The sequence below is a fragment of the Phodopus roborovskii genome, unplaced genomic scaffold (genome assembly GCF_943737965.1).
Source record: "Phodopus roborovskii unplaced genomic scaffold, PHOROB, whole genome shotgun sequence".
Taxonomy (NCBI): Eukaryota; Metazoa; Chordata; class Mammalia; order Rodentia; family Cricetidae; genus Phodopus; species Phodopus roborovskii.
In genome coordinates this window covers 716,841-731,240 of record NW_026126410.1, presented here as the reverse complement: position 1 = coordinate 731,240, position 14,400 = coordinate 716,841, and the positions used below count along the sequence as shown (strand labels likewise).

General features: G+C 39.4%; 1 protein-coding gene across 5 annotated transcripts in view; it reads left to right on the top strand.

Moving 5' to 3' along the window:
* Primpol (primase and DNA directed polymerase) overlaps positions 1 to 14,400 on the top strand; it is a 29,536-nt gene that overhangs the window by 1,085 nt on the left and 14,051 nt on the right. For 2 of the 5 annotated variants that reach the window (XM_051182376.1, XM_051182380.1), the window contains exons 3-7: positions 2,903 to 2,979; positions 4,109 to 4,344; positions 6,381 to 6,478; positions 8,186 to 8,315; positions 10,952 to 11,099. In XM_051182376.1, coding sequence (XP_051038333.1) covers positions 4,165 to 4,344; positions 6,381 to 6,478; positions 8,186 to 8,315; positions 10,952 to 11,099 — 556 coding nt within the window. In that variant the 5' untranslated portion in view covers positions 2,903 to 2,979; positions 4,109 to 4,164. Of the gene's footprint in view, positions 1 to 2,902; positions 2,980 to 4,054; positions 4,084 to 4,108; positions 4,345 to 6,380; positions 6,479 to 8,185; positions 8,316 to 10,951; positions 11,100 to 14,400 lie in introns of those variants that run through there. The other 3 variants (XM_051182377.1, XM_051182378.1, XM_051182379.1) reach the window with 3 other exon arrangements.

Sequence of the window (14,400 nt, the reverse complement as noted above, 5' to 3'; positions counted from 1 at the left end):
CTAGAGGCGTAGTAGTAAAAGATACTGTGAACCATTAATAAGTAGTCCCCTGAGAAATTGTAAAATTGGTGTGGTGTCATCCATTAGTCTGGTGGAGTTGTGCTGTTTGGGTGGGAGATGAGTGCTGAGGAAAGGAAGCAAGATATGGAACGGCGTACTGTAGGCTTTCTCTTCCCTTCTCTCCCTTTTTTTCGGGGGGCATTTAAATATAACTTCTGTTCATAGGTAGAATAACAAGTGAGGAGAGAGGAAATCCAGTCGTTTATGTTTAATTTCTCAAGTTATATGTCCTAGAAAGTAAGCTTACGTAGTAATGTTTGTAAGTGAATTTTAATAGCATATTTTAAGATGACTATTTAAAAGTGAATACTTGAGTAGTAGGAGATATTGTAGAGAGGCATTATAGAGTACATAAAAGAAGAGCACACCTTTAATTTAATCCCAGCTCTTGGGAGGCAGAGACAGACAGATCTTTGGTTCCAGGCCAGCCTGATATACTGAGTGAGTTCCAGGACAGGCTCCAAAGCTACAAGAAACTCTGTCCTGGAAAAAAAAAAAAAAGAACTAGAGAAATGGCTGAGTAATTAAGAACACTTGCTGCTCCTCCGGAAGATCTAAGTTGAGTTTCCAACTCAAGATGGCTGAAGCCACTTGTAACTCCAGCTCCAGGGTACCCAACACCCTCTTTTGGCCTCCAAGAACACACACACACACACACACACACACACACGACATACATTCACACAAATACACATACGTAAATAAAATTTAAAACGAGCTCATGACTGAGATAATATTAAGAAAATGTTAAGGCCCTGGGGGAATGGCTTAGTCGGTAAAGTACAAACATGAAAACATGAGTTCAGATCCCAACACCCATGTAAAATGCCAGGGAGGTACAGGCAGGGGGATCCTTGAAGCTCACTGGTCATCCAGTCTAGCCTAATCGATGAGCTCTAGATTTGGTGAAAGGCCCTGATGGAGAGTGATTGAGGAAGACATTCATCATTGTTTGGCCAGCACATTCATGCACATGTGTACCTGTACACATGAATTTGTATGTACACACACAATATTGTTCTGTATTTTTTAGGTTTTTTTTTTTTTTTTTTTTAGAGATTTATTTATTATATATACAGTGTTCTGCCTGCAAGTATGCCTGTGGGACAGAAGAGGACATGTGGGTGCTGGGAATTGAACTCAGGACCCCTGGAAGAGCAATCAGTGCTCTTAACCACTGAGACATCTCTCCAGCCCTTGTTTGGTACTAGAATCTCTCCAGTAAATACAATACCGATTAATCTAATCTCAGAGTAGAGGGAGAGGTTGGAGTTGGGGGGGGGTGTTGATTGATGTTTAGACGAGAAACTGGAGTGTGTATATAATGGCACATGCCTATAATAACCAGAACTTGGGAGGCTGAGCAGGAGGATCTTCAGTTTGAGGCCATCTGGAGCAACCATGAGAATAGCCCATTTCAAAAAAGGAAAGGAAGACAGAAACCAAGAATGTGGCTAAAAGAAGCTTCAGGTATCCCTGTGTTAGTCAGACTTCTCATTGCCATGACAGATGCCTGGCAGAGTGACTTAACGGAGAAACATTTATTTGTGCTTTAAAGTTGTCAGTCCATCTTGGCTGGGAGGGCCTGGTGGAACAGCAGCTTGCATCATGACAGCCAGAAAGCAGTGTTTCCTCAAACTAGGTCCCACTTTCTCCTTTTTGCCATCCCCCAATACTACCGTCATATCATGAACCCATCAAGAAATTCGTTAATGAAAGGTTAGAGTCCACATGACCTGAGTATCTTCAAAGGTGACCTCACAGACACCCTGAGAAGTGTTCTTCACAAATGTGGGCACAGAGAAATCCCGTGAGGTTGACAGTATTGACTGTTAGTGGGAGTAAAAGGTGTCTATTACTTTCCACCCCATCCCCACCCTGATCAAGTTGTTCTTGGGAGCCAGGCCACCCACAATCCCTAATAGACAAGTCTAGTAAACCTAGGGAACTTGGTCAACTTTCCACTTGAATCCTGCTTTCCCCTGCTCACACTAATTACTGTAAAATGACTAATCCTGTTTTCTAACTCCAACTTATAACTATAAGGCTGTAGCAAACATGGTTAAATACTGTTTTGGTACAGAAATGAGCAATAGAGCTCTTTAAGCCTGTGTTCTTAAACTAGTACAAGTGTTTTCCTTTGGAACTTGTAGTCTGTTAACAAAAATAGTCTCTGAGTGGAAAGGAGCTTTGGCATAAAATTATTTAAAAGAACAATAGTACTCTTCCCACATCAGGAATTGAAAGTATTTCTAATATGGGGTCATATTCTCCCAGAGGGTCAGGATGGGGAATATGATAGTCCCAAACCAGAAGGCCAGATGTTGTCTCCTTCTCCATTTTCTTTGTTTTTGTCATTCAACCCTCAAATAGTTCAAGCCCCAGTTGTTCTCTGATGCTCCAGCTGTCATACATGTCTAGCTGTGAGAACAATTCAGGGACATAGTAGATGCTTTCTCTCCCTCTGTTGTTTCTTCAGCAGTGAATCTTCAGCGGGTTTTTCAGCTCCAAGACTTTCATGAAGAGCATATTCCCACAGTCATACCAGGTTGTTTAGTGTGTGTGTGTGTGTGTGTGTGTGTGTGTGTGTGAGAGAGAGAGAGAGAGAGAGATTTTAGTTTCACTAAATATGAACATGTATATTGCCATTCTTAGCTTTTTTTTTGAATCTATGATTCAGATATGATTGCATTGTTGTTTTGAGGACAATATTAAGTTGCACAGAATAAAATCAATTAGGTTTTTTGAAATATAACAGATTTTTATCTACATATGAATCAAATTAAACTGAATTTGGGGAATCTTCTCAATTTCTTAAGGACAATTTTGTATTTCTTTTTAGGAGCTATGTCATTTGCTAATGGGATTGTGTCACTGCAAAGATTTCTGCTAAAATTGGAGACAAAGGCATTGCCATAGGTAAATAATAATTTGCCCCTAAATGTTTCAGTATATTTTGCTGTTTCACTTAAAAACTAATATATTTGTTTTCAGTATGAGTAAATAATAGTACAGATGTTATTGACAAAGAATCTCAATTTATCTAATCTTGTGTAAAAAACCAGCATGAAACTTACTAGTTCAAAAAAAAAAAATCCAACAATTTTTTTTTTTAAAGTGGGTTTTGGGTTAAAGCTAGGCAGTTCTGCATTCTTCCCTGAATTCATTCAGTTTTAATGTTGTATGATCTGAAATGTCCTAACTCTTATCTGATTAGCTTCAGCTGGGATACCTTGTTCATGTGGCCCTCACCCTCTGATGTGGAGTTATGTAGAAGAACGATGGTCCCCTTCCCCTTGCTAGATTTATGACGATGTGGTCTCAGGGCAGGAGAATAAGGTAGCCAAGTCTGATACAGAAGCACCTGGTTTTACATTTGTCAGTGTGACCTTGGCTCAATCAAGTCACACAGCCAAGCCCAGAGTCAGTGTGTGATTGAGCTTTGATGGCATCTCCTGCTGGAGAAGTAGCAAAATATAGATTTTATAATGACATACAAATGAAGCTATGCTTAGAGCAGAATTGCCATCCCTCTGTTGTATTGGGAGAACAGAAAGCTAAGTTTAGTGTGCTTGCAAGAGCAGGGTCCAAAATAGTAAGCACCAGCTAAGCAAGAGGTTGGCTGTGATGAAAGTTATAATGGTACTGAAAGCATTCACACACAGATTTTATAATTCATAAGACATTTTTCTTATCACAGTTAGCCTCAAGGTACAGCATAGATCATTCAAGATTCTATTGATTCCAGTTTTGCAATTGATTAAACCAAGATTTTGTGGAGTTTCATTAAATTCTCCATGGTTACAAGACTAGTAGAGGGAAGAGGTAGGCTCTAAGGATCTGTGATGGCCAGCTCTACTCCTGTTCTATGGTAAGACTTTGTGCAAAGAAAAAAAATGTAAAGCAAATGAGTACATATATGTTAGGGAACCAGATCTGAGATTATACCAGGCAGAATGTATTCTAAACAAAGAAATTAACATTTTTGTTTATTTAGTAGTAATTGATAGAAAGGCTTCTGAGGTTGGGTTTATTCTTGTTTGTTTAGTAGGAATTGACAGAAAAGCTTCTGAGGTTGGATTTATTCTCTCTACTTCTGAACCAATGATGAGGAAATGGGAAGCAACCTTGAAGCAAATAGAAGATCGAGCATCTCACTATGAGAGGAAGCCATTGTCCTCTGTGTATAGACCAAGACTGTCCAAGCCAGAAGAACCACCCTCCGTTTGGAAGCTATTTTATCGTCAGAATCAAGCTTTTGATTTTGTTAAAAGCTGTAAAGAGGTGATTGCTTTATTTTTTAAGAAATTTTAAGTAACACTTAAGGTTTAAAAAATTTTTTTTTGGCCAGGTGTTGGTGGTACACACCTTTAATCCCAGCACTTCAGGAGGCAGAGACAGTCAGATCTCTGTGAGTGTGAGACCAGCCTAGGCTACAGAATGAGTTCCAGGACAGCCTCGAAAGCTTCAGAGAAACCCTGTCTTGAAAAACCAAAAAGAAAACAATTATTTGCTATCATTTCAAATCAGATACTTTACCAAGAAAACAGAACAGTGATCTTGATACCACATGACTTATAAAAATATCCCTTTGAATTCATTAATCACTTATTTTAGTAATGAAAAAGAATGCTATTTTTTAGTTTTATGTGTATAAATGTCATATCATGCAGTGTTCATGGAGTTTGGAAGAGGGGGTCAGATCCTCTGGAACTGGAGTTACTGGTGCCTGTGAGACAGCATGTGGGTGCTAAGAACAGGACCTGGGTCCTCTGCAGATATAGACAGTGCTCTTAACCACTGAGCTATCTCTTAGCCAAAAGAATGGCATGTCTTGTCCCAGTTGTTTTTAAAAATGTGGAATGTGTAACAACATTGAAATGAAATATGCCGGGAGGAAGATGAGCATATTCCCAACACATTAAGGAAGTGAGTGGAAGTGCTTAATGTGTGCCAGCCTTAAAAAGACTGAGGAAGTCAAAAGCAAAACTAAAATAAATTAAGCAGTAGACAATATATTGCCTATTATTTGCTAGTTGCACTTTCATGGTGTATAAAGATAAATAAATGAAAAGATAAGATGCATATATAGGATGTAATTTGGATATAATGGCTCAGTGGGTGAAGGCACCTCCTGCAAAGCCTGATGACCTGAATGGATTCCTGAGACCACATGATAGGAGAGAACTGACCAGCTCCACATGCATGCCCTGTCAAGTGCACCGCCCCACCCAAGCACTCCACACACAAATAAATAAAATACAAATGTTTAAATAAGTCCATACTGTGATTCTGGTCATTGGTTCTATGTAAAAATACAAAGTACTTCATATTGGAGAGAAATACCTTATTTTCTGAGTTACAAGATGCTTATTTGGATTCAAACAAAATAGAGGACATTAGAAAAACCTTACTCATTTTGTGTAAACTAATTCAGGAATCAAGAATTAAGGTGCTGAGAGTCCTTTGAACATGCTCTTTTCAAAACTAAATAAGGATGTGCTTGCCAGTTACCAGTGAAAAGTTTATTTCAGAAAGACTTTTTTTTCTATTCCAGGACTTGAACGCAGGTCCTCACGTATGCTAGGCAAGGGCTACATCATTGAGCCACAACCCTAGCTCCAAAGAGTTTTAATAGAGTGGAGAAACAGAGTCTTTTATATGATTTCTCATTTATGAAAATAGGCTCACCAGCTACTTCCATCTAGATGGAAGTTAGACCTCCTGGGACTGGAGGTACAGACAGTTCTGGGCTGCATGTGAGTGCCAGGAATTGAACCTATATTCTCTGGAAAGATCAGTCAGTGCTTTTAGCCATTGAGCCATATCTCCAGCCAAAAAATAAATATTTTAAAAACAGTTTTTAGGGGCTGGAGAGATGGCTCAGGGGTTAATAGCTCTTGTATCTGTCACAGAAGACTCAGGTTTGATTCCCAGCATCTGCATGATGCCTTACAATCATCCATATCTCCAGTTCTGGGGAATCCAGTGCCCTCTTCTGACCTTTCTGGGTACCAGGCACACATATGCTATACATACATACATACTTGCAGATCAAATACACAAATGAAATAAATAAATCTGAAAGGAAAACATACATATATATATATATACACACATATATATACATATACATACATATATATACTTGAGATAGCATGGGTGTGGTGACTGTCTTATTTTTAAGTTAATTGTTCATATTTGAAATTTTGCCGCATTGAATGACAAAATCTTTAAACATTTATTATTTTTATTACTTACAGTTGAACTTAGATTTGCATGTTGTAAATTTTTTGTTAATTATTTTAAATTTTATATAGAATGTTCATGTATTTGCTTTGGAGTGCAAAGCAGGAGATGGACAGCGTATTTACCTTGTAACGTCCTATGCTCAACTTTGGTTTTATTATAAGTCCCGGTAAGTAGCAGAGCAGCACATTAAACTAAAGTTGGGTCTGGGCTGGAAAGATGGCTCAGCTGTTAAAGGCTGGGCTCACAACCAAAGATATAGACTAAAGTTGGGTTTCCATTTTTGTTGAAATTAATTCATGCTGAACTGATACTCAGTTCTGGGCCACGTGATTAGTTACTTGCCTTAGGGTTACTATTGGTGTGGTGAAACACCATGACCAAAATGCAAGTGGAAGAGAGAGGAAAGGGTTTACTTGGCTCACACTCCCACATCACACATTCTATTTCATAATACTTACCTATGAAAAGGGGAGTAAATCAATATGACTTAAAAAATACTTTCATTATGATGTTATTTAAGTAGCTTCAGTTATAAAACTAGGTTTAGTTATGCTTGTATATATGGATGCTAGTCAGAGGTGAATGGAGGTTTTTGTTTATTTTGGTTTTGGTTTTTTAGTTTTTTTGGGACAGGGTTTCTCTGTGTAGCCCTGGCTTTCCAAGTACTCACTGTATAGACCAAGCTGGCCTCAAACTCCGTGGTCTACCTGCCTCAGCCTCCCTCCCACATGCTGGGACTTAAGGTATGCGCCACCATACCTGTCCCATAGTGGATCTTGATACAATGTGACAGATAGTGTTTTTTTTTTTTTTTTTTTTTTTTTTGCCTTTTAATGAGCTGGTTTAATTCAGAGTGATACAGAAAACAAAGAGGAAACAGCAGGCTCTGGTAGGATCCCAGACTGGGTTTACTTTAAATTCACAGCTGAGGTAGGAATTGCTGAACACTAGAGACAATGAGCCATTGTATTACTCATTTTATTTTTACAAAAGTTTATTACAATGTACAACAGGCTCCAAGATAACACTTCATTCTAGCTGTAGGTGGCAAAGATGTTATGGCAGGGAATCCGATGTTTAAATAGGAATGGAAGAGTGTCACCATCATCTCAGATATGAGGAACAGCTTATTTTTTGCCAGATTTCTTAATTCCACCTGTGGCCAGGGGTCCCTTCCCCACGGCCTTGGCTTTTAGCTCCTCGAGTTTCTTCTGCTCCTCTTTTTGCTTCTGCTTGAAAGCCTTGTCTTCCTCGTCCATCTCCTTGGCCTGCTTCTTGGGCTGTTTCAGGGGCTTCTTTTTGCCACCTTCGTGGCCCAACATGGCGCCCACAGACAGCCCCTTCCCAAACCCTGATGACAGATAGTGTTTTATTGAAACTAAATCTCATCTTGGACTGTAAAGGTAGTGCTGTCAGAATGTATGTGGCAGTACCCACAGCTACTATCTGCTACACGCAGCTACTATATGACTTCTCCTTTTTAAAATTTATTTATTTTATTTTTATTTCTGAGTATGTGTGAGTACTACATGTTTGCAGGTGCTGAGGAGGCCGTAAGAAGATGTCAGACTCGCTGGAGCTAGAGTTACAGGTAGTTATAAGGCACCTGACATGGGTGCTGGGAACTGAACTCTGATCCTTAATCAGTTTTAACTTAACTACAGACATATATATGTATGTATGTATGTATGTATGTATATATATATATATATATAGTCTTCCGAACTTTATGTGTTTGCATTTTGAATCAGTACCTGTTCTTATTTACTCTTGTCAAAGTCATTCATGGGCTGGTGAGGTGGCTCAGTTTGTAAAGGCGTTCACTATTTACACATGTGATACAAATCTAGTAATCATGGATTATTCAATTTAGAAAAACCCTCTTGCATTGCTACGAAGTTATTCCTGAGAATGCTGTGTGCAAGCTTTATTTTGATTTGGAATTTAACAAATTGGCCAATCCAGGAGCTGATGGGAAAAAGATGGTTGCATTACTCATAGAGGTAAGTTCTTCTACTTCCGTTAATCACTGACTCACTCTGCTGGATGTCACCCGTAGGTTCCATATTTCTCCTACTTTTTCTTGCTATTCTTTGGCAGTTTCTGTGCATAAATAATGAAACAAAATAAAAACTCAGTTAATGCCTGTAGTTTTAAAATTATATATCTAATTTAAAAAGTTGATATAAATGAAAGTGACAATTCTTTGACTTCCAGTGTACTTAACCTGTGGCAAAAGGTAAGTAAAGCAAATTTCACTGTTAAAATTGGACATTGAGATGAAATTCAGGAAAATTTTGGCTAAAAGTAGTATCAGGATTTTTGAACTGATACGGATTTTGGAAATTGTATCAGTGCCTTAATAGGTGAAAAAAATTAAGACTCAGAGACCAGAATGTACTTGGATTCTATAGATAGAGACTGGCCAAACCTAGAATATAAGTAGTTATGTTTGTTTTCATCTAAGAAGAATATAGTGCTAATGGTTATTTTTTTTTTTATTTACTGTGTCAGTAAAAAAGAATTATATGGTCTTATACATTGACATCTGTTTTTAAAAACTTAAGATTGTTTTGCATAAATTGTATGAAAATTGCAGTGACCATTTGGTCTCAGAGTATGTTTTAAATGTTAATCATATGATAATTTTTGAAAAGTAATTTTGTAAGTTGAAAATATATCTAAGTTCAAATGTTCTTGCTAAAAGAAGTTTGCTAATTTCATTAGAATTTTTGCATATTTGACTTTAAGTTTACATGAAAAATATTTGTAAATAAATACTTTCTCCCAACTTTGAAGTAAAATAAACATAGGTAAAGTCTTCCTTGCTTCTCCAAGACAAACAAGTGGTATTAGTCTTACAATAGCCACTGGACACCAGTAAACTTAAATGCCTTATTTCATTGTAGATGGCTTAGTTTTTGACTTTGTTATAATCCATCAGTATTGGCTCTTTTCTGGTTATGTAACCTAGTTCAACAGTGTGATGTAGAATTTCTTACATGGATGGGTTACAAAGAACTAAATTAAGAGATTTTCATTGCTACTTAAACATATTGCTACTATTTTAAAAATAAAGTGCAACAATGTATTAGAAAGTAGAAATATACTTAATGTAATAAACAGAGAATAAAATTCCTATGTGACACATTTAATAAACACATGAAAAGGTCATCTCAGGGTTTAATTTTTTCCCTCTTAATTCTTTATATCACATCTATATAACCATTGAAGAACTACTCTATATCAGGAAAATGTGCGAGGCACTGTGCTAACTCCTTAATCTCTTTTTCTCCTTGCCATAACTCCAAAAGTCAGGTAACATTTATTATTTCTATCTCACAGCTGAGGAATGCCAGGGTTAGGTTTGATCACAGCACTAAGATCAGTAAGAGTAGGGCCAAAACTCACAGTTAGCACTTTCTAAATCCAAGTCTTGGTCTCCTAAGCCACGTGCTTTCAGGTAGATGTAGTTTCAATAGGAATGAGAAATTCTCTAATAATTCAAGTTATAAAAGGACTAGAACCAGAGACTATAACTTTTAGCTACTATGCTGGCTTGTGTTTTGTCAGCTGGACATGAGCCAGAGTCATTTGGGAAGAAAGAACCTCAACTGAAAAGATAGCCTCTCCAAATTGACCTGTGGGCCATTTTCTTGTTTTAATGATTGACGTAGATGGGCCCAGCTTACTGTGGGGCATTGCCACCTGTGGGTAGGTGGTTCAGGATGGTATAAGAAAGTATGCTGAGCAAGCCATGAGGAATAAGCCAGTAGCAGCCTTTCCGCATGACCTCTGCATCAATTCCTGTCCTGACTTCCCTGGATGATGTACCACAGGCTATGAGATGGCATTAACCCTTTCCTCCCTGAGTTGGTTTTGGTCATAATGTTTTATCATAACAGAAACCCTAAGACATCTAGTATTAGGAAATATTTAACAGGGAGCTTTTTATTATAGTTTTAGAAATTAGTATATAAGTTGTTTGACCTTTAAGAGTCTCTTCAGCCCTGAAAGCATATGAATTTTTATTTTTTTTAAATGTGTTTGGGTGCTTTTGCCTACATGTATATCTGTGCACATATATGATCCTGGTACCTACATACAGAGATTAGAAGAGGGAATTGGATTCCCTGGAACTGGGGTTACATATGGTTGTGAGCTACTGTGCTTGTGCTTTGAATCAAACTTGGGTTCTCTGAAAGAGTAGCAAGTGCTTTTAACTACTGAGCTATCTCTCCAACCCTAAGAGAAATTTTTAAAAATTATTTTTAGAATTTTATATCTATGGATGTTTTGTCTGCTTGTATGTTTGTATATCAAATGCATGCCACGGTACCCAAAAGACAGAAGAGGATATGGGAACTCCTAGAGTGGAGTAACACATGGTTCTGAGCTGCATTTGAGAAACCATGACCTCTGGGAGAGCAAGCTGTGCTCTTAGCCCCTGAGCCATCTCTCCAGCCCTGCCTATAAATTATTGACATAAACATATCATAAGTGATGTGTTTAAACTTATAAATAAATTGCTATGTAAATGTTCCAATAAGTCATCCAATTTGTAGCAAGGTATTTAGATTGCTGATAGAGAAATCTAAAACTGAAATTGTAAATTATTTACATGTGCTTGTATTCTTAGCTTGTTTGTAAAGCACTTGAGGAGTTATACAGTGTACACTGCTCAGCTGAGGATGTTATCAACTTGGATTCCAGCACTGAAGAAAAATTTAGTCGACATCTAATATTTCAGCTCCATGATGTGGCGTTCAAAAATAACATTCATGTTGGTGAGTATCTTTTAAAAGACCCCAATGGTATTAAAACCTTATATTTTCCTTCTCTTCTTCAGATTTTCTAGGTATTTCCTATCTTTATGGTGGCTTATCTGTTCTAAAAAGATGAAGTGGGTTTTCATGATTGTCCTTAGTTCTTGACCAGTTCTATTCCTGGTAGTTTAACCTGCTCAGGTTATCAGTGGCATTAGTGCCTCTTACCGTATACACTGAGATCTTGCATGTCCTGATATAGGTTTCTGTTCCAACAGGATTCCTTTTCAGTTGTCTGATAAGTCAGGCGTGGGTTTATCTGTGATGTCTAATATCTGCATTTCTGACCTTTACTTCAGCCTTAAATTATCCTTAGCTTGGGGGCTTGGGCCCTTGGTCATATCAAGAAGGGTTTATTGTCCCAGGAAGAACTTTAAAACTGCAATGACGTCTGGTGCACACCTGTGAGTGTAAGCAGAGTGTTTGCCCTAGGACAAATGAACCCTGAGGTATGAAGTGAAGTCAGTCCAAAGGATGTGCAAATAGGCCAAGTGGGAACACCTAAAACCTCAGGTTTAAAGAGAACCAGAAGCCCTAACGTTCATCAAAGCAATAGTAGCCTTAAGTTTAAAGAGTGTTGGCTAATGTTCTTGTAACAGGCAACCCATTTCAGAGCTACAATATATCTTGTAACTTCACGGCCACCTAGAATAATTGGTATGAACATAGTCACTAAAGGACTGGCACTAAGTTAGTTGGATTAGAGCTGTATTGGGTCACAGCAAGCTAGAGTGGTCCTTACCTCCCCATGTCAGTTGGCTCAGCCTCTGACTGTTCTGCTCATCCCTTAGGTGTCGGTAACTTGCAGGCTGAATGAAGCTTGAACCTCTATTCACTCTGTCACACAGTTCCTGATCACCCACTATTGTGGCTTCAGTTATCATCCACATAGATGACTAGGATCTTTGTTTTAGTCCAGATTGTCCTGAACACCAGATCCCTGCAACAACGTCCCACCAATATTTCCACTCAGACATTTCGACTCAACATGTCCTTCCCAAGCTCTCTCCCTTCCCTAACCTGTCAGTGAGTGTTGTCACTTACCGCTGTCCAGTGTACGTGGTATGGTCTTCATCCTCAGTAGGTCTTCACCTGATTATTTGGTCAGCTAGCTAGAGTGGTGTGACTATAGATAGCACATACACCTGAAACTCTTCAGGGTCATTCTTTGCCATCAGGGGAAACTGCACCCACTTGTACAGTGAGAGCCACTGTGCTCGAACCTCTTCCCTCTACTCTGTAACTTAGTTCCCCCCGAAGCTTGGGCCTTCTTACCTTTGTTCCTGCTATCTGCACTCCAGTTCAGGTGGTCTGTCAAGACTTTAATATCTCAGGCTGTCAGAAACTGTTCTATCACTCCAACGCTAAGATTTAAAAAGCTAGGGTTCACCAGGCGTTGGTGGCACACGCCTTTAATCCCAGCACTCGGGAGGCAGAGGCAGGTGAATCTCTGTGAATTCGAGGCCAGCCTGGTCTAGAGCGAGTTCCAGGACAGGCTTCAGAACAATACAGAGAAACCTCAAAAAACAAACAAAAAGCTAGTGTTCTGGGTTGCGGCATCCAGTGATAACTGTGAAATCATTTACCATTTACCACTTTGTAGGGGGATTTCCCGTTTTCTTATCTCTAGTCTATGTAGTATGCACAAGCACGTGTATGGATGTGGGTATACATACGTCCACATGTGTGTGCAGGTGCACTCACCCTGTGGGCACATAAAGAGGCTAGAGGTGACTTGAGGATATTTTCCTCAACCACTTTCCCACATTATTGCTCTAAGATAGGACCCCTTCTTAACCTGAAGATTGCCATTACAGCAAGGCTGGCTGGCCAGCAAGCTCCCGGGATCTGCCTGTTTCTACTCCCCAGCACCAAAGTTACAGATGGCATAGCCATGCTTGGCCTTTTCATGTTTTTAGTAGTTTCTGGGAATGTGAATTCAGGGCCTCAGGTTGATGCTGCAAACACTTCACACTTAAAGTTTCTCAGTGGCAGGGACTGTTGTTCACTTGCATATGTTAATATTGCTAATAATAATATTTAGAATATTAACAGCAGAGTCTGGAAACAGTCCCGGGGAACTCTCTTTGCTTCCTGCTTACTCCTCAGTCTGCTCTGTGACTGCTGAGTACGGCTGTGTGTTGAGAGTCTAGCTAGAGAGAAGAGGTAGCTGCTAATATCGAGCAGCCTCTGCTGCAGATGACTTCTGGAAGCAGATCACAGATCACATTATCTCTGAGGTTGGGGTAGAGCTGCACCATACACATGACAGTAAGAGAGCCTTTACTGCCACAGTGAGAGCACTGTCAGATGTGACAAACAGGCTGTCATCCAAGGCTGTCTCTTCATTCAGCCAGAATGTCATTCAGGGAGTACAAGCCAGTCCACCTCACCCCCCCAAACCCCCGTACTTTCCCCTTCCTTGTGTTCCTCTTTATGACACTTACAGGTTCCTGTTACTAGCCTTACAGAAAGAGGAACTGGGCCAAATGGAAGAGATTAGAGAACTTTATCTAGACTGTGCACTTCACCGCCACAGATCAGAGAAGGGCACAGCAGAGTGTGCACTGGGAGCCAGAGCGCTAATACTCAAGCTGGCTGAGTGCCATCATACTCCTGCCATGTTAGCTCCCTGCCAAGGTCCAAAGGCCTAGCTGCCTAGTACTGCCCATGAGACCATTTTTGCATCTAGTTCTCCCTGCTCTTATTATCTGGGCCAGGTAGATGGAATTTGAAGTTTCCAGGAAAGTCATCTCTGCCAATTTATGTTTATGTTGTGTCATAGTCATCAGATACATTGTATCTCATTAACCACTGTTAACCTGCTCTTTTCCATTCCAACAATAACCACATCTTTGTTTTACTGCAAGAATCAAATGCTTTTGCTTTCATTTTAATGTTCTAATGCTTCTTTATTTTTAGTGTGTATGTCTTTGAATCTGTGAGTACCAGGAGCCCTTGAGACTGGAAGAAAGTGTCAGATCTCCAGACGCTGGAGTTGGCAACAGTTGTGAGCTGCCTGACATGGGTGCTGAGAACTGAATTCTGGTCCTCTGGACCAGCGAGAAACACTCTCAACTGCTGAACCATCTCTGCAGTTGTTTTGTTTATTTTGTGTCTTGCTATATAGCCCTAACTGGCCTCACACTGTCTCCTGACTGTTTGCTTTGAGCTGGGATAACATGCATGTGCCTCCATATCCAGTTCCAGTTTCTTTTAAGATGCTAGCAATGTATTAGTCATTGTGACACAGGCCGGCAGT